At 55.3% G+C, this 18,094-nt stretch overlaps 6 protein-coding genes across 6 annotated transcripts; 3 read left to right on the forward strand and 3 right to left on the reverse strand.

Moving 5' to 3' along the window:
- Positions 1-437: 437 nt before the first annotated feature.
- Positions 438-3,044, reverse strand: CDEST_02791 (Putative 6-phosphogluconate dehydrogenase, 6-phosphogluconate-binding protein). The gene is made up of 6 exons (XM_062918950.1): positions 2,519-3,044; positions 2,112-2,153; positions 2,034-2,055; positions 1,446-1,970; positions 950-1,384; positions 438-887 (listed from the first exon to the last, which is right to left on the reverse strand). The coding sequence occupies exons 1-6, from the start codon at positions 2,530-2,532 to the stop codon at positions 447-449; spliced, it is 1,479 nt and encodes a 492-aa protein (XP_062775001.1). The 5' UTR covers positions 2,533-3,044; the 3' UTR covers positions 438-446.
- Positions 3,045-5,235: 2,191 nt separating this feature from the next.
- Positions 5,236-6,719, forward strand: CDEST_02792 (Putative RNA recognition motif domain, nucleotide-binding alpha-beta plait domain superfamily). The gene has a single exon (XM_062918951.1). The coding sequence runs from the start codon at positions 5,457-5,459 to the stop codon at positions 6,597-6,599; it is 1,143 nt and encodes a 380-aa protein (XP_062775002.1). The 5' UTR covers positions 5,236-5,456; the 3' UTR covers positions 6,600-6,719.
- Positions 6,720-7,283: 564 nt separating this feature from the next.
- CDEST_02793 (Putative sugar phosphate transporter domain-containing protein) lies at positions 7,284-10,041 on the reverse strand. The gene is made up of 3 exons (XM_062918952.1): positions 8,946-10,041; positions 8,574-8,877; positions 7,284-8,522 (listed from the first exon to the last, which is right to left on the reverse strand). Exons 1-3 carry the CDS (start codon positions 9,786-9,788, stop codon positions 7,684-7,686), a joined length of 1,986 nt encoding a protein of 661 aa, XP_062775003.1. The 5' UTR covers positions 9,789-10,041; the 3' UTR covers positions 7,284-7,683.
- A 635-nt stretch (positions 10,042-10,676) lies between these two features.
- Positions 10,677-10,847, forward strand: CDEST_02794 (uncharacterized protein; the record flags this gene model as incomplete). The annotated part of the gene is made up of 1 exon (XM_062918953.1): positions 10,677-10,847. One exon carries the CDS (start codon positions 10,677-10,679, stop codon positions 10,845-10,847), a length of 171 nt encoding a protein of 56 aa, XP_062775004.1.
- A 2,252-nt stretch (positions 10,848-13,099) lies between these two features.
- CDEST_02795 (Putative six-hairpin glycosidase superfamily, GH15-like domain, trehalase-like protein) lies at positions 13,100-16,369 on the forward strand. The gene is made up of 9 exons (XM_062918954.1): positions 13,100-13,437; positions 13,706-13,807; positions 13,860-14,077; positions 14,130-14,631; positions 14,690-15,057; positions 15,120-15,143; positions 15,198-15,380; positions 15,488-15,700; positions 15,822-16,369. The coding sequence occupies exons 1-9, from the start codon at positions 13,301-13,303 to the stop codon at positions 16,088-16,090; spliced, it is 2,016 nt and encodes a 671-aa protein (XP_062775005.1). The 5' UTR covers positions 13,100-13,300; the 3' UTR covers positions 16,091-16,369.
- A 2-nt stretch (positions 16,370-16,371) lies between these two features.
- Positions 16,372-17,925, reverse strand: CDEST_02796 (Putative bromodomain associated domain, histone-fold). The gene is made up of 2 exons (XM_062918955.1): positions 16,985-17,925; positions 16,372-16,871 (listed from the first exon to the last, which is right to left on the reverse strand). Exons 1-2 carry the CDS (start codon positions 17,514-17,516, stop codon positions 16,600-16,602), a joined length of 804 nt encoding a protein of 267 aa, XP_062775006.1. The 5' UTR covers positions 17,517-17,925; the 3' UTR covers positions 16,372-16,599.
- Positions 17,926-18,094: the final 169 nt, after the last annotated feature.

An 18,094-nucleotide genomic window follows, 5' to 3' on the forward strand; every position in this document is an offset into this window, starting at 1 on the left:
CAAGATTGCGCTGTTTATGGGGACCGTGCGCGCTTGTTCCGTCAGCTTGTCGCGTTGCTAGGTACCTTACACTTAGTCATCAATAATCGGTAGATACCCAGGTTGCCAGACACGTTTACGGAGGGTAGGTAAACGTGAGTTTAGTCAACATAGGTATTGTGGCCAAGGTGGTTATAGCTACATGCGCATTTTCAGTACTGTCTAGCACCGCAATAATCGGCCCAGGTGAGCAACAGACCGGCCGAAGCCCGTCAGTGAAGCCGGTGAGCGACGCCATAGCCAGCAATCACAGACTGCAGCCAAAACCGGAAGTCACATTTGCAGCAAATAGCAATCATTTTTGCAAGTTGTGTGGAATCGTTTCATTTCATTTTCCTGGCACCATTATACCAGGTATCATAGCGTGCCCTTGCCTAAAATCTACTCATAACCCATCCGGAAACCATTTATGCGTTGTAGTTAGAAGCAGAGACGTTACCTCCGCGGCCAGTCCAGTTAACGTGGATGTCCTGACCCGCAGGGTACTTCTCGTTAGCCTGCTCCTCCTTGACACGGAAGGTGTGTGCGCCAAAGTAGTCACGCTGGGCCTGGAGAAGGTTGGCAGGGAGGTCCTTAGTGCGGTAACCGTCGAACCAGGACAGAGCGGTGGAGAAGGCCGGGGTTGGGATTCCGAGAAGCGCGGCCTTGGAGACAACGTCTCTCCAGCCGGGCTGGGCAGTGTGGATAGCCTTGTTGAAGAAGTCGTCGAAGAGAAGGTTCTCAAGGTCGGGGTTGTTGCGGTAGGCGTTGGTGATGTCCTTGAGGAAGACGGAGCGAATGATGCAGCCACCGCGCCACATAAGGGCGATAGAGGGCTTGTTGAGCTTCCAGCCGTACTCCTTGGCGGCCTAGAGTGTGTGTTATTAGTATCGTGCGGTATTTTGTTAGGAACGTTGGGGTTGGCACATACCTCCTGCATCAGCATGAAGCCCTGGGCGTAAGAGACGATCTTGGAGGCGTACAGAGCCTGCTCGAGATCGTCGATGAATTGCTCCTTGTTGCCCTCAAACTTGCTGTTGCGGCCCACGTACGAAAGAAGGGTAGAAGCCTTGGTGCGCTCCTCCTTGATGGCGGACAAGCAGCGGGCAAGGACAGCCTCAGCGATAAGGGTGACGGGCATGCCGAGGTCAAGAGCGTTGACGGCAGTCCACTTGCCGGTACCCTTCTGGCCAGCCTTGTCGAGGATCTTCTCGACGAGAGCAGTGCCATCGTCGTCGTTGAAGTACATGATGTCACGGGTGATCTCAATGAGGAAAGAGTCCAAGACACCCTTGTTCCACTTGGCGAAGACATCACCAATCTCCTTGCTGGAGAGACCAAGACCACGCTTCAGGATGTCATAGGCCTGTGTTTGATTAATATTAGCAGCGGTTAACCGAAAACAAGTCCGTTTCTTGTAAACATACCTCAGTGATGAGCTGCATGTCACCGTACTCAATACCGTTGTGAACCATCTTGACGTAGTGGCCAGCACCCTCGTCACCAACCCAGTCGCAGCAGGGCTCGTTGTCGCTCTTGGCGCTGATGGACTGGAAGAGGTCCTTGAGGTAAGGCCAGGCCTCCTCGTTACCACCGGGCATCAAGGAAGGGCCGTAGCGGGCACCCTCCTCACCACCGGACACACCGGAACCGACAAAGCGGATTCCCTTGGAAGAGCAGTACTGGGTGCGGCGGTTGGAGTCGGGGAAGTGAGAGTTACCACCATCAATGATGATGTCGCCCTTCTCAAGGAGAGGGATGAGGGTCTCAATGTAGTCATCGACGGCCTTGCCGGCTTGGACAAGAAGCATGACACGGCGGGGGCTCTTGAGCTTGGAGACGAACTCCTCGATGGAGTGAGCGCCCACAATGGACTTGCCCTTGGCCTCGTTGGCGAGGAACTTGTCGACCTTGGAGACGGTACGGTTGAATGCAGCGATGGTGAAACCGTGCTGTATACATCGTCAGCAATGTGAAGTGGCTTGAAAGCGTCTACAAGGAGAGAGGTGACAAACGTCGGCAGCGTTCAGGATAATGCTACGCTACTTGTCAGAATACAACTCCAGTTTCCAGCGAGGGCTTGAAAGACTTACTTCTGACCCATAACGGCCAGGCCGATGAGGCCCATATCAGCGCTGTGATGCATCGTCAGCTTCAAAGTTCACGGGCCGGGCGTTGAGTAACCAGTTGTGAGAACGGAGCGGGACCTCGGAGCAGGCACAACGCCAGCCACGATGTTGGCCAGACGAGCGCTGCATTGCGAGTATGAGTATGTGTTATGTGTCGGGGTCGTGGGACGGAGGTGGACGGTTGATGGACCAATTAATACAAACCACCTCCCATGAGCCCGCGCACCAAGTCCGAAACATCACGACACACGCCGACATGCGCGAATTGGCAGACATTGTCGTCGTTGTGAGCATCGGAGGCCGGGAGCGGGGTGGTGGGGTAGCATGGCTTTCCGTCGAAGAGGGGTTGGAAGCAGACGAAGACTACTTACACAGGTCCAGACATGATGAATGATGTGTCGGTGGTTCAACGTGGGGGGTTGTTTGATGGAGGAGAGGTTCGAACACGCGATTCTGCGATGACTGCGGGAGAGTCGAGTTATTTATCTCTAGGGAATGTGTCAAGAAGGAGACAGGAAGCTGCAGCTTTCGTCAACCCGGACGAAGTTTGTAGGGGGGAGGGTCGACGGAGGGGTAGGAGGGGGTAGGGGGTTTGCGTTAGTGGCAGGGGCCACCCTGACAAGCGCAGGATGTGCACACACTCCCAGTCTTCTCCGAGTCCTCTCTTAGTCCTCTCAGTCAGCCAGTCTAGTCCGTCCTCCCACCAACCCGCCCCGGTGCTGCACAAGCTCCGTAAGCTTCGCCAGTGGGCAAGCCCATGGCTAACTTCAGCCTTTTCCTCTCTTCTGGTCTCATCGTCTTTGGGGGGTTGAATGGGAATCATCGTCAAAAACTGTAGAAAAGTGGGACTGGCCGATCTGTACGGCTGTTGACAATGACAGGGCTGCTTTGACGACGGGACTGGCTTGCAGTGAGTGGCTTCGTTGGCGGGCCAGAGCCAGAGCTTACTCATAGACCAGGAGGTACCGTGCTGGTAACCTGTAATCTTGCATCCCACTTTCAGTTCCAGCACTTCCGTACGGATACCTCTGGACAGAAAGAAGAGGGACACCTACATCACCACCCGGACGTGGAGCCCCATCAAGGCCCTCCTCACCCCGCCTCCAATTGGGCGGTTTGTCATGGAGGGGCAGATATGACGATGGTCTTCTGCTACCTCATGTTTCCCGCGCTGCTGAAGCGCCCTACTCCTCCTCTCAGCGATTGTGTTGGTCGACTCTAGCAGAATAAGAACACTGCCAGAGAGACAAGGCCTGAGAATCCGGGCACGGTACAGCATCGGCCATATCCGAGGACATACAGTGATGGGAGAGGATATGTAGGTACCATGGTTGCCGCACTGTGCCAAAGGCCGGCCCGCGCGGCGGATGGCGGCCCAGCAACGACAATCATGCCTGCTCCACGCCGGGTGGTGTTTTAGTCAAGCAGCGCGCCAGCCTGACGAAGCCCGTCGCGCAAAAAGGCGCTTCTGGATCCGTCCAGTTGTGGTCCGGTTCGGCGATAGGCACCTTACTTAATTGGCCGCGGCGGGTGTGTCTCACACTCTGTGTGTTCCAGGGAAATGTGTGACTCCGGTATTCAAACTCGATGCGTCAGACCCTGACGTTTCGCAACTCACGACCGCGGAGGAACACTCTACGCTCGGTCTAAAAAGGCGCGGGGGGCCCTTCTGAAGTTTTGGCTAATGGCAACTGCTAACCTGCGCCCTGCCCGCCTGGCGGCAAATACCTATCATCGCCCGCCAAACGGAGCTCCGGTACTCGCTCATTCGCAGCTCGCTTCGCTTCGCAGGCTCCTGGGCCGTCTTGGGTTGCAGGGGGAGGGGACTAAGGAAGGAGATGTATCTGATTGTTCGGAATATCCCTCGAGAGCCGCCCTGCACGAACCAGCATGTGCCTCAACCCATTGGAGGCCATTCCGTTGCTTCGGCATGGAAAACACCCCCAAGCTCCGTGCTATGGGCTTCGAGAGACTCCGGCTGCCGCCAAGTCCCAAGCGGATGTCGTGATGTCGCTGCTCTTTCGAAAGCGCGCGCGCGCGAGCGCGCTCGGCACCCGTTCTGGACGCGGAAGTTGTAGCCTTGCCTCTCCACTGGCTCACTCGAGCCATGAATGAGAAGAGGCAGCGAGTGATACGTATGCGCCTCGCGGTTACTATCGCTGGCCGGCCGGCGGATTGCGGACACTGTCCGGCATACGCGACAAATCAGACATGCGCTTCAATGGGTGTGCAGAGCAAGTCGGTCCCAACCAAACCGAAGCTGACCGTACGAAGCCCCTCGAATTCCTCCAGTTGGACTGCTTGGCTACGCAAGCAACTCAATCTATTGGGTTCGTTGAGACCCACGTCCTCAGCAGAAGGGACAGAAAATATCGCACCTCCATCTCCCAAGGTACCTCAAGGTGTGGCCGGAGGCAGGTAGAGCAACAGTGCATCCGTGCTCTCTGCTCATACACTGACAAATCTGGCTCAGTCTCAGTGGGGGTAAACCGCCGCCGCCTTCGGGCCTTGAATCGGTTGCACGACCCGGAGTCATCGGTTGCGAACTCCGCTAGAGCTCCGCTGTGAATCCACGCGCATCATTGATTGGCATGGGCCCGACCGTGGAAAAACACAGCATTGGGTGCCATGATGTCAGTCAGCGATTCAGCGGCATAACACCGAATGATTGCACTAACAATTGTCCGCTATGTCCGCCTGGTCATGTCCGACGGATAAAATGCAGCTGATGCAGGGACAGAAGCCAATCGTGAGATGGGTTGGACGGTTGACAGACCAAGCCGGGCGGAGCGAAGCGGCAGGAATATCAAATGGCTCAAGACGGAAATTCCGTTCGTGTTTTCCGCCTTTGACTTCCAGGTTCCAGATCAGACTTGGCACAAAGGACCTCGGGAATGGACATGCTTACCTAAGCGATGTCGTTTAACTGACGGCAGTTGCGCTCCTCGTGTCTCCACAAGAGAAACTGCCAAGGTTCTTTTTTACTTGCCAGCTGATCCATATTGTCACGTCACGTGATATGATCGGACTTAGTTACCAGCCACATCGGTTCAGTGGCCTTCGCCGAGGCTGAAACTCCATCGTCACATTTTCTCCGATTTCACCACCAGACCATCTCTGCATTTGCGCCAGCTCCGACAGACAACACGTGTACCGTCGGCAATAGCAAACGGGCAAAGGAGATCTTGACTTCTTTGAGCGGTAATATCCAGGCTCAGAGGTACGTTACCATACACAGAAAAAGCTTTCAAGCAAGCCCACGCGACTTGCTCCGAAAAAACCACCTTCAAAATCCGCAGTTCATTCATCATGGCCTACCCGCCCCCTCCAGGTATCTCGAGCGGGCTCCCCACCGGCAACCCGTCCTCGCACCCTTCCCTACCCGCACGTCCGCCCCCGCCCAAGCCCTCCGGAGGCTTCAAGTCCGCCTTTAAGCCTGCCTTCGGCGCGCCCGCCTCGGCGGCACCCACTTACTCGAGCGCATCGAGCTACGCCAGCGCGCCCGCCGCCAACTATGGCGCCCCCTACCAGTCCTACCCGCAACACTCTTCGCCCTCGGTAGGCGGCGCCGGCCCCTACCAGGCACCGCCCTCCTCCTATAACCAATACCCACAAGCTGCCGCCGGCTATGGCCAGACCACCGGCTACAATGCGCCGCCCTCGGTCTACGGCGCCGGGCCGCAGATCCGGAACCCGTTCCCCGTCCCCGGCAGCGCTACGGACTACGACCCGGACATGGCGATGCAAATAGCCCAATGGCAGAGCGCGTACAGCTCACGGGATCCGACGGGCAGAGACACCACCGCCGCCGTCGGCTCTGGCGGCCGCGGTACCCCGGCGACGGGCAGCTCCGCAGCAAACCTCTCAGCTGTTCCCGATCCCGCGGCTGCCGCTGCCGCAGCGGCAGCGGCGAATCAGCCACCGGAACGCAAGAAGACTGTCGTCCGAGAGGGCGGCGGCAAAAAATGGACGGATGACAGCCTCGCCGAGTGGGATCCGAGCCACTTGCGCCTCTTCGTTGGCAACCTTGCGGGCGAGGTGACGGATGAGTCTCTGCTCAAGGCCTTCTCGCGGTGGAAATCTGTGCAGAAGGCGCGCGTCATCCGCGACAAGCGCACCGCCAAATCAAAGGGCTACGGCTTCGTCTCCTTTAGCGACGCCGACGACTTCTTTCAAGCCGCCAAGGAGATGAATGGCAAGTACATCCAGAGCCACCCGGTCACCGTCCGCAAGGCCAACACGGAGATCAAGATCACCAACGTTAAGGACAAGGACCACAACAACCGCAAGAACAAGAACAAGAAATACTCCGGCAATGGCAGCGGCGGTGGTGGTGGGAACAAGCATGCTAGCGACGGGACCGGATACGAGCCCCATCTCGGCCCCGTACATAGTCACGGCGTCACCAAGCCCGGGCAGAAGACTAAGAACGGCCTCAAGCTGCTTGGATGAGCATGTCCTCTGACACTGTATATCTCTGTTTGTTCGGCTAGACCAGGGGCGTTTTGGGGTTGGAAGGCTCATTATACCCATTCCTATCATCGATACATGACGCAACAATAGAAGTATCTTGTCACATACGGAATTCGAGAATCGATTGTGATGTTTCCAGTTTTGATTTTGTTTGCATGTCTGCAAGCCCCAGCCAGGGAGCCCGTATCTTCTTGTGCAGAGCCGCGTGGATAAGCACCTTCACGCCTCTTGCCCGACCAGGTTCCAGGCTTCATCCTGGCAGCTTCGTGATCCGTCGAACAAGGGGTGGATCTAAGACCAGACTACTGAACGTGTGGGGATTCCGTACGTGGTTGCTCAGGTACGTCAGAAACTCGGCGATGGCGTATATGACCTGTGCGGCCGTTGGACCTCGGACGATAGGCAGATGTACATGACTCCTTCGCATTAAAACGCAGAGGCCAATCCCGATTGCAAGTCACTGTGTCTATTGCAAGCAGGCGGTGCGTGGCAGCTGTTTCTTGGCCCACGATATCTTGGCCCATTAAAGGGCTGCGCTGGAGGCATTCGATGTTGTTGGAAGGCATGATGGAATGTTGGCCGTGTCCAAGAGAGAGACTCACTCGCAATCAAAACCCAAAACTTTGCTGCTTCTTGAACTCGGAAAAGACATCTCTTGCAAGTGGTGGGACAAATTTGCCATTTCTTGTGCATCTTACAGCTCTAGGCATTACACTAAGTTGGTATCTCGTATTCCAGCGGCCTGAATTCCGTCTTACCTTCGATTCTCTCGCCAATGGTATATCCACCTCGCCATGTAGCTCCCCCTTTTCGAATACGAATATCTAGGTTTCTGTCCATAAGGAAACCTACCAAGTGTATGTCCGTTTTACCAATCTCCCTCCCGGAGGACTCGAATGCCCTTCTTGGGTAGAGTACAGTCCGCCGAACTCCTTACATATCGCCCTGTCTGCCAGTTGGCAAGATACGTTCTACCCATCACAAAGAGAAACAAATGTACAACTTGTCGGGTAACCCAGCCTGAATATACAACAAAGAAGAATAAAACGCCCAATGTGAATGTCTAATTGTCACGGTGAGCCTGAGCCGTCCGCGACTCTTGCGCTGTGTGTTGCGGGTTGGGCAAGATATCACCGTCCGCAGTGATGAGATTGTCTTCGTAGTCAGTGCTGTTCCGCAGAAGACCAGTCTCCTCGCCGCCGTCGTCGTTGTCGCTGCCACTCGTGGACGTACCGGAGGCAACTTCCATGTGACCGCGGTGAACTTCTCTCTGAGCGTCCTCACGCATCTGGGTGATCTTGATGAAGTTATACGCGACGATGGCGCCCATAGTAGTGACGAGACCGACAAAATTGATGGGCGTCAGACGGTCGTTGAAGACGATAGCGGCAGCGGAGATGGTGACAACCTCCTTGAAGATCCCGGCAATAGAGAGGGTGACGACCGAGGTACGCTGCAGCAGAGCGAACTCCGAGGCGGTCATGAGAAAGGCGATGCAGCCGGGGAACAGGAGGAACAAAGGGGTCGTGATAACACCCCACTCGGCCACGAGGACCTTCAGACCTTCAATGAGGGCGGGAAAGCCCTCCACAGGAATGGCGATGACAATCAACGTCAAGAACATGACTGGCGCGAGGAAAAAAATGCTCGAGAACGGGTTCGAGGTCGCCGGGTTGCGGAGCAAGAGGATTTGAGTCAAGCCCCAGCGGAATCCGGAGAAGAAGGCGGCAGAGATAACAAGGATGAAACCGCTCACTTTAAACTCAACTTCTCCCGATACCATGAGGACAACACCGAGAGTCATTGTCGCAATGATGGCCACAAGCCGCCACGTGGGCTTTTCGAGTCTGAACAAAAAGGCAAAGATCAAAACAAACGCTAGGGAGGATGATTTGCACATAGCTAGCAGTTCGTCAGTTCACGTTTCGAGTCCGACAGGCGCAAAGGACTCACTGTAAAATGTGAGGGTGATGAACTTGAGTGAAGTATTTCCAAGTCCAATATCGAGACCCGTCGCAGCACCGCAGGGTCCAATGCGCGTCAGATAGAACATTTTGGTCATCAACGGCCGGTCCGGCTCGGACTCGTGCCTTGAGCGGCCCAGATCTGAGTGGCGGTGGCCATTCGACGGGCGTAGCGACGGAACTAGAAACAATACCAAGGATGCGAGGACGAACTGCACCAGCATGTGGCAAGCGGTCGTAAACAGAGGGAAGGCAAAGTTGAGGCGGTCTTCGTCAAACATCCATTTGTTGTACTGCGGAAACGAAGAGTGAGCTTAGGGGTTCTGCTAGCGGTGGGTGACCAGGGTGAATTCAAGCTTACCAACGAGATGCTGAGTGAAAACAAATACCATAGCAAGATCAAAGCGACGTTCACCACCGATCTCCTGAAGACGTTTTGGTCCGCTTCCTTCTTCTCCTCAGCCGAGATCTCTCCGCGAACGATTCTCTGGTCCAAGCGGGTATTGTTCCTCCTCTTCTTCTTCTTCCTGTTCTTGTCCTTCTTCGTCAGACCTGTCTCCTCGTCGTCGTGGAGATCCTCGTCGGAAAAGCTGTCGGCTTCCCCGTCTTTGGAGGCCGATGGCGTCGCCCCGAGGTTCTCTTCCGATATCTTTGGTTCTTCGAGCAGGTTTCCCTGAGTCCTGGACGGGACCCTCTGGTGGTTGCTTGAGCTGGCGTTTTGCATTAGGGAACTGCGGCGCCGGCGGTGGCCAGCCTCTTTCAAGGGCTCCATCTCAAATTCTTGGTTGACGTCGGTGTCGGGCTCGTGGAAAGGACTTTCTTTGTTGATGCTGTTTATGAAGGTGGAGGAGGAGCCCAGGCGCAAAGATGCGTGGGCGAGATCGGCGGTAGAGGCAGCAACGTCTTGTGGCCGGGTGTCATCCGGTTTCGAGGACTGAGTCGGCGTGGTCGCGTGCCCAGCAGGAGACGGGGCGGTAGGTGGAGGGAGCAGCAGAGGTGACGGGCTCAGGAGGCGTCGGTTGGTAGTAGCAGTAGCGTGGTCGTGTGAGGAGGAGGAGAGGGTGTCGTCGTGTTCAATGGGATCGGGGGAGGATGATATGGCACTGGGAACAGCAGAGGCAGAGGCAGATAGACTGGGGTCGGGAGGCAGCACATGCACAAGTGAGGATGATGTAGAGTCGGATGGGGAGGAGGATCGGGGCATGATTTAATCTGGGATTCCACAGTGGGATTCTCAAGCTGCTGGGGCTGGTGAGCATATGCTAAGGTCAGATCCAGGTCCAGTTTGCCGCAAGGTACGGAAGCTGCTCTCTGGCTCTCGCTCTCGTGCGGTGCGCGTTCTTGGCTGTGTAGCAAGGTATTGGCGGATGGGGGCGGGACAGGGTCGGGACGAGTGAAGGGCATGTCTCGTTTGCTGTTCGGGCTCGGCTGGGCTGGCTGTGCTGCTTTGGCGTTTGGTCCATTTCGTTGCACAAATGGTGGGTGCCGGGCTGGGCCTTAGGCCAGTTCTGGTGTGGACCATGGTGGACCACAACAGGAGGGGGAACAGGGCCTGGGGTCTGCTAGCAAGTACGTACCAGTCATGCCCAGGTGCCAACCCAAGGTTCATAGCGTATTATGTGCCTGTGGCTTCATCTCTCCCCGCCTCCCTCTCCCTTTTTCTCTGACACGGTGCAGTTGTTGCTGCTGGCTCCCGGACGTGGCTGTCCTACCAAATGTCGCCGTGACTACAGGCTTACAGCGATCTATCAGGAGAACGGTACGGGGATACTAACATCAAACCACCGACCTACTACTGTAACCTAACCTACCTAGGTTGCCCTCCAATCTCTGCCAGAAAGTGAAGTGTCCAATGTGTCTGCTTGTCCCTCCCAAAGATGATATGTGGATATAGTCTTGGCATTCCTCATGGTGGAGACGAACTCGTGGGCTACTGCCGCAGGACTGGACTTCGCGTCCCGCGACGGTCAGGGTCATCATCAGGGATCGCCTACCATGTTCTCCCTGTAACTTGCCAACTCACCAACGAGATGCATGCACTGTGGACACAACAGACAAACCAGAACACGGCCGAGGAGAAGAGGCGAATCCAATGAAGATTCAGCGCGAAACATGCGGTAAACAACAAGTCAGGCATCGCGGGGCTTCCGGGTGGTCACTGAACATACCCAGTTATTCCAGTCCGCTAATGGAGCGTAGGTGCGTATCCACCTCGTGCAGGATGGGGATCATGGACCGAGGACCACTGTTGCTGGAAGGCTGAAAGAATAAAACATTGGGTCTGCCGAGTAGCCAGCTTGGCCAGCCCCATTGCATCTGGTGCAGAGCAAATCTCTGTTTTCGTACGTATGGGTATCTCTCCCCATTACCCAGACCAAATACGCGTTTTTGTGTGTATCTATCATCCTAGAACAACAGACTTCGTCTATTTGTTTGTCTTTATGCTTTTGCGCGGGCTATCACTGCCTAGGTAGTGACTCTTCCCCCTTTCTTCCACAATACGGATACCATACATGAAATTACCTCACGATAGGCGAAGTTAGCTGCAATACCACTTGAACTAGCTTGCCTTGGCTCTTTTTCACAAGTTCCATCAACTGAGCTTACAGTGAAGACTGAGCAGTTTCACGGCTCAAACTGTAAGGGTCGTCGGAATAATCGACGCTTCAGATTCACAGACATTCGTTCGCCTTACCACTCAGACGCCAGGCTATCCAACGTCAAAAATAAGGCTCAAGACACATACAACCTCCAATTTAAGCTTGGCCCAGCCGTCACATCCAAGGTCGCGGGTTTCCTCGTCCACTTGGGGGCCCTGTTCAAGCGAACCTTGGCACAACATCGTCCTCTCCATTTTGGCCCCCGTTGCCGTTCCCCGTACCCTTCGGTCCCTCGGGCTGGCTGCAGGGCACGGCATCGTGTGCATTACGGGCTCTCAGCTAGGTTGCTGGCCATGTGGTCAAATGTCGCGGCCGTCGGCAGGCTTGTATTACACAAAAGGATTCATGAAAGAGGAAAGCCAACTGAGAAAGGTGCTCGGTTGACCAACTTCCCAACTGCCCATGGCGATCCAACCCACCCTAGTCATCCAGCAGCACCGATGAGCCACGTTCCCACTGGAACTACTCTTCCCCTCCTAGCCGGAAGAGAAGATTCCACCGTGTGTTCCGACCCGGATTTTCGAGCGATGCCGCGACCCGCTGCCGAGCACAACCCCAGCCTGCCCAGCACCCGGGGTTGTTCAAATGGTATCAAGCAAGATCTCCAAAACGACCGTTGCGTTGTTTTCGTTTTCGGGCCAAGTTGTCCTGAGACGTACGTTGTGGAGTACAGATCCAAAGGTGATCCATGTACAGAATGCAACATGCTTATTTCCTCGGGTTGTTTTCTTTCCCCGAAAAATGTGTTTCCCGGCCGCCCTTCCCGCTTTTCACATGGACTCATCCAAGAGTATCATGCCCACAGACGACGATGACAAGACGAGAACCAGAGTGTCTGTGCCTGGTCGGTAGCTTTAAATCGGGACTATTGACTGACAGATGCAGCTTTGACCGCCAACGCCAGCCTCCCCCACAGGCTAGACTATGGAGTGTTGCAGCCATGAGAAGGAAGGAAAGAGGGGTCGGAGCCCGTTGAATGTCTTGTACATTCCCCAGCCAGCGCCAATCCAGCCCGTCGAATTGCTCGAGACTGGGTGGTTGATAGTTGAGCGAGACACCAGCCGCATTCCTCGTCACCAACCGCCACATTTTGCTATCGCACCGTTGCACTGCATGTCTCGAACAAGGGGAAAGGGGGTGTAATATGTTGATTCTCTGAGAGGAGAGTCCCATAGGCGCTTCACCGTTCCAATGATGTCAGGAGCCGTCATCCATCACGTGCGTAATAGGGGATTTAATCTAAAAGCCTCCCTTCCCGTCGTATCCGCAAGCCGATCCGATCGTACGGCTCAGGCTCAGGTGAGGAACCTCAGTTAATATACACATCTATGTCAGAAGATATCATCAGGCTCACCCTTCGATTTTGCCGAAGCTCCAGGAGATAAACATAAACCTGGGCCAGCTCGGATATGGTGCAGATCTGACAACCTATTGGGAACCCCCAGGCGGGGGGGGGGCTTTGAGTGGGCTTGGCAGCCGCGGCTCGATATCTATGGCAATTTTTAGAGCGTCATCAACATAATCCCTAATATCATTCATAAGCCAGCTTGCTTTACTTCTGGGGGAGGGGATTTACCTAGTCCATGCTTCACAATACTACTGCAAGGGGCTCAGCAGAAGGATGGCCAGGCAAAGACGCAGGCATCAGCACCCAAATTGCTCGTGGTCAATCAGGGGGGTGCGTCTTGTTAGTGGACGTTCTTGGTTCTGTCACTAAGAAACAATCATGACGAAGTTCCTTGATTACCTAGCCTAACGGTGCCTCCTTCCTACGTATACAGCCACAATCATCTGCAGATCGTGGCTTCCCATCGCCGGAGTTTACCCCCCGGGACCTGAACCCAAAGCTTGACCTGCCAGTTTCTATCGTCTTCGATGTCACCAACCCTGCTTGTATGCCGCACTCATCAGACAGGAATCTACGGCAAAGATCTTGTTCACCTATTCATCTCAACGAGGTCATCTTGAACGTGGACTCGCCGTCTCAAAAATTGCAAACTTTCATCAATTGTCTTTTTAGCCCCTAATCCCAACCAACACCCAGGTAGCCGACGTCATGGCTCAGCAATGTTCGACAAGACATGCTGCCGGCAGCCACTCTGGGTATCTGCCCATCGAGGACTATGGCATGATCGGCAATATGCACACCTGTGCTCTCGTTGGAATGAACGGATCTGTTGATTTTATGTGCTGGTATGAAATATTCCCTGCTGCTCTGCATCATGTTCACGCTTTCGGCCGAGTGACCACTCCCGTGCGCGGTTTCCACCCGATATGTATCTCTTCCCTCCTGAGAATGGCGACCATGCATGTGTTCCGCTATATTTCAAAGCTCTAGTGGGCATGGAAGCCAACTGCCCTTTATCCGGGGCATCCGGCTGTCCTTGTCTCAATACTGAGCCGATGAGCCTCTCCCCTAAGCTAGTTAGTCGGGAAACATGATGGTTGACGTGCACTTCAGGCCCGACTTTGACTCGCCGACTGTCTTTTGCCGGCTCCTTGACAAGGACAAGGGGGGCTTCTTCAGCATCTGCCCTCCTTCATCCAAGCCTTGTACTACCAAGTAAGCATGGAAGCTATTGTTCATCGAGACTCGTTGTGATTAACAAATCAAGGCAACAATACCTCCCATCATCCAACATTCTGCAAACTAGATACATCCATGATGATGGCGTGGTTGATCTCGTGGACTTCTTTCCTCGGCCCAAAACCGCCACTGTCTTGTCAAAAAACGCCCGCCAGAGCTCCTTCCGCGAAACTATCAAGATTCAGGAGGAGCTCAAGAAATGGCTTGTCCGGCGGGTCGAATGTATCCGCGGTCGCCTAGAGATGGGTACAAAGCTTCCTTACTTACTACTATATCATAATCCACTAACATGCCGTAGATATTGAGATCTTTCCCGCCTTCCAATATGCCGCCGAGACTCATGTCACCACCATCATTGAGGCAACGCACACCACAGGCAGCCCGAGCAAGGCGGTTACTTTCCATAGCGAGCATTACAAGATGCAGCTGGATGTCACCGTTGATGCAGAGTCCGACTCGGCCCCAACCATTACCTTCAAAAAAAAGAAACGCGATGGTATGTTGGGTGAAGGTGTGGTTGCCCACATCGAGATCGAGGAAGGCCAAGCTGTGTCGTTTGTTCTGCGCAACGACATTCCCAATCATGTCACCGAGAACATCACGACGGCCGTACTTGATGGCCAGCAGCACGACACGCAGTCGTTCTGGTACAACTGGATCTCCAAGAGCAAGTACAAAGGCCGATGGCGCGAGGTTGTCAACCGAAGTCTGATGCTGTTGAAGATGATGACCTACGAGCCAACTGGCGCCATCATTGCCGCACCTACCTTTTCCATCCCGGAAGACATCGGTGGCGTAAGGTGAGTCTTCCCACCTTTACTATTGCAATGCCTTTTCATAGCTCATACAAGCCACCAGAAATTGGGATTACCGCTTCTCCTGGGTTCGCGATTCAAGCTTCACAATCTACATACTCCTCCGCCTTGGCTTTTCTGCCGAGGCCGACGCCTACATGGACTTCATCAGCGAGCGCTTCATCAAGTCCCGCGGCCCCAGCGGCGAGCTGCCCATCATGTTCACCATCCGCGGCGAGACGGACATCCCCGAGATTGAACTCGACCATCTCGAGGGTTATAGGGGCAGTAAGCCCGTGAGGGTCGGTAACGGCGCCGCGTTCCATCAACAATTTGACATTTACGGCGAGCTCATGGACGGCATTTACCTGTACAACAAGTACGGCAAGCCGATCAGCTGGGACCAGTGGTGTTCTGTGAGAGAGATGCTTGGTACCTTGCCTCCCCTGATTCCCTGTTTCTTGTATGTCAGACGAACTAACCCGTGTCTTCAGACTTCGTCCTCACTCTTACGGACAGTAAATCTCCCCTTCATCCGGCTTCGGTATCTTTCTGACTAACACCTCCGGCAGAGCCCGACATGTCCATCTGGGAGGTCCGCAACCACAAGCAAAACTTCACCTACTCCAAGATTATGCTCTGGGTTGCCTTCGACCGCGGTCTCCGCCTCGCAGACAAACGAAACTTCCCCTGCCCCAACCGCAGCAAGTGGCTTACGGCCCGCGACAATCTCATGGAGGAGATTATGGATAAGGGTGCGTGCTCTCCCTCGCCCCCTGGACCTCTGGACACTGAGAGCTGGGATGCTTCACCTGCAGCTCCCAAGGGCCTGAACCACGAACTGACTGCGTGTGCTCAAAAGGCTATAACAAGGAAATGAAGTGCTTCATCCAGAGTTACGAGAACAACACCATGCTTGACTCCTCCATCCTGATCGCGCCGTTGGTCTTCTTCACCGCCCCCAACGACCCCCGCTTTCTCAACACTATGGACCGCATCCTCCTGCCCCCCGAAAAGGGCGGTCTCACCAGCACCGGCCTAGTCTACCGCTACGACACTGAGCGCTCGGAAGACGGTGCGTTCCCACCCCTCCCCCCCCCCCCCCCCCCCCCACCCCACTTCACTATACACAAATCCATCCATCCACGTTTCGATCCCCTCCTGTCACTAGAACTAACATGTACGACCATCTCCAGGCGTCGGCGGAAGAGAGGGCGCCTTCAGCATGTGCACATTCTGGCTCGTCGAGGCCTTGACACGCGCATCCGCCTACGAGCCAAAGTACCTCGTCCGCGCCGTCAACCTCTTCGAGAACATGCTCAGCTTCTCCAACCACCTGCTCATGTTCTCCGAGGAGATCGCCCGCAGCGGCGAGCAGCTCGGCAACACGCCCCAAGCATTCAGCCACCTCGCTCTCATCAGCGCCGCCTTCAACCTCGACCGTGTCACAGAGGTTCGGCAATGATTTGAAAGAAGGGAGTTGGCAAGGCTGGCTGTGGAAGGTCACTTGCTTTGTGCCAACCTCGTAGCAAGGGGTATGTGATTAGGCCAGGATGCACATGTGCCATCGGTTTAAATCAGCGACAAAACGAGATGAGAATATTGAAATGCAATGCATCGACATATTCGAATTCCCTATGCCCTGAATCTCAGCGAGTAGACTTATACTACCAGCTCAAGTCACGAGCTCTTAGGAGCACAATGCCCTCTGGGCCCTCCATAATTCCATACCACCAATACCCCCTCATTACCGAAAATGCTTTTTGAAAAGTCCATGATTTTGTTCTTCGTGCCCCTCGCCCGAAAACGCCGCGCTATGCCTTGAAATCACCACAGCCCCTTCCTCGGCCCCTTCCTCGGTCCCTTCTTCGCGACCCTCGAGCCGCTGCCGCCCATGACCTCACGAACGGGATCCCTGTTGCCGTTCACGGTGGCGCTGCTGCTGCTGCGCGCCCGGGTCCGCAGCCTTGTCCACTACGACAAGTCCATGCCGTCCCGGTCGTCGCCCAGCCTGTCGCCGACGGAGCTCAGCCCGGAGCTCGGTGGCCTTGACTCTTCCTTGATGGGCGGCGATGTCGCCGATGGCGCACTGCCCGTTAGGGGCCCCTGCATCTTGGTTCGCCAGGTGTGGATGCTCGGCAGGTCGCCGCCCTCGACCTGGACCTCGCCGACGTCGTTGCCTTTGCCGATGATCGTGCCGTGGTATTTGGAGTCTTCGCCGGTCTTGCTGTGTTTCTTCTTCAGAACTGCAAAGGGGGTTGTGAATGTTAGCCTCTCTCTTTCTCTCTCTCGCGCGCATCGAGTGCCTCAGTCACAGAGGGTCCAGCAAGGAGGGTTTTCGGGAGTGGGATAAACGAACCGTTCAAGTAATCGCCCATCTCCAGCTCTCCGTCGCCGACCGCCGCCTCCCGGATGGATTTGTTCCGTGGTCCAGAGAACCACTTGGCGAACTCCTCCACGCCCCTGGTATCCTCGACCCTCTCCCTCTCCCGCGCGACCTCGGCAAGCGCCGTTGTTATCGCGAGATCTTCCTCGCCGTCGGGTTCGTCTCCCACTGTCGCTGCTTCTCCACTCCCGACGCCTCGTTCGATCGAGTCCATGATCTCGCCCAGGATCGCGCCCCTGCCGTCGGCGAGAACGTCGTCCGGAGGCACCGCACCGAGCTCCTGCAGCGCCATGCGCACATCGACTATGCCGGGAGTCTCGCCTTCTGGGTTGTTGTCGGCGGCGTGGCGCGCCGTCGCCTGGCACAGCGCGTACATGTAGCGCGCCGCGAGCTCCGTTAAGGCGTCGAGGACAACGGGGCGTGAAGCGTGGTAGCCCGTCGTGCGTAGAATCTGGAGGACTACGGGGCGGAGGAGGGCATGGTAAAGGAGCGGCGGGGGCGTCATTGTGCGTGTATATGTATCGGTGTTTCTGTGTGTCTGTGTCTGCGTCTGTGTGTGTATGTGTAGAGTATGTGATTTTTTCCAGTCTGAATCGTACCGTCGAGATCGGTGTTCGGTTGAAGGTACTAGTAGTGTCTATAGTAGCTCCCCCGTGTCTGTTCGAGGCAAAGGTGCGCGGTTCGAGAGGGAAATTGCGAGTGCTGTGGCTGGGCTCGCGGATGCGATTCCGTCTGTCACCTCTTGTTCTGTAGTTGGTTCGGGTAGCTTCGCATCATACTGCGACGCGTATTTCTTGAATCGCGAGTGTCGTCGTATTCAGTATTGGCCGTTTCACGCCGTTTACTGTGCTGGCTTTCGCAAACTAGCCGTTCGTCGAACGAGGATAAGTTGAAGAAGGTGCAAGCCCGCGAAATTTCGGCCTTGTCGATGAGGAGGGAGCTCGGACCAGCAGACCAAAGCTGAGGTGAATACTCAATAACAATTCTGACAGGACAGACCCAGCATTTACACAGGCCGCGGGCGGGGCTCCTGGAAGTACCTAGATTGCCTTACCTAATTGAATATCATGGGATGAGGCCAGG

Source organism: Colletotrichum destructivum, chromosome 2 (assembly GCF_034447905.1).
Source record: "Colletotrichum destructivum chromosome 2, complete sequence".
In the NCBI taxonomy this organism is placed as follows: domain Eukaryota; kingdom Fungi; phylum Ascomycota; class Sordariomycetes; order Glomerellales; family Glomerellaceae; genus Colletotrichum; species Colletotrichum destructivum.

Excerpts from the sequence above, each read along its gene's own strand:
- CDEST_02791 (XM_062918950.1), bottom strand. Across the intron at positions 1,971-2,033 it reads TTATCCTGAACGCTGCCGAC|CACGGTTTCACCATCGCTGC; the intron begins GTTTGTCACCTC and ends CGATGTATACAG. Across the intron at positions 888-949 it reads GCTTCATGCTGATGCAGGAG|GCCGCCAAGGAGTACGGCTG; the intron begins GTATGTGCCAAC and ends CACACACTCTAG.
- CDEST_02795 (XM_062918954.1), top strand. The coding sequence starts at position 13,301 with ATGGCTCAGCAATGTTCGACAAGACATGCTGCCGGCAGCCACTCTGGG. Across the intron at positions 15,144-15,197 it reads CGTCCTCACTCTTACGGACA|AGCCCGACATGTCCATCTGG; the intron begins GTAAATCTCCCC and ends CACCTCCGGCAG. Across the intron at positions 15,701-15,821 it reads CACTGAGCGCTCGGAAGACG|GCGTCGGCGGAAGAGAGGGC; the intron begins GTGCGTTCCCAC and ends GACCATCTCCAG.
- CDEST_02796 (XM_062918955.1), bottom strand. The coding sequence starts at position 17,516 with ATGACGCCCCCGCCGCTCCTTTACCATGCCCTCCTCCGCCCCGTAGTC. Across the intron at positions 16,872-16,984 it reads GATGGGCGATTACTTGAACG|TTCTGAAGAAGAAACACAGC; the intron begins GTTCGTTTATCC and ends CCCCCTTTGCAG.
- CDEST_02792 (XM_062918951.1), top strand. The coding sequence starts at position 5,457 with ATGGCCTACCCGCCCCCTCCAGGTATCTCGAGCGGGCTCCCCACCGGC.
- CDEST_02793 (XM_062918952.1), bottom strand. The coding sequence starts at position 9,788 with ATGCCCCGATCCTCCTCCCCATCCGACTCTACATCATCCTCACTTGTG. Across the intron at positions 8,878-8,945 it reads TTTCACTCAGCATCTCGTTG|TACAACAAATGGATGTTTGA; the intron begins GTAAGCTTGAAT and ends TCGTTTCCGCAG. Across the intron at positions 8,523-8,573 it reads CATCACCCTCACATTTTACA|CTATGTGCAAATCATCCTCC; the intron begins GTGAGTCCTTTG and ends ACGAACTGCTAG.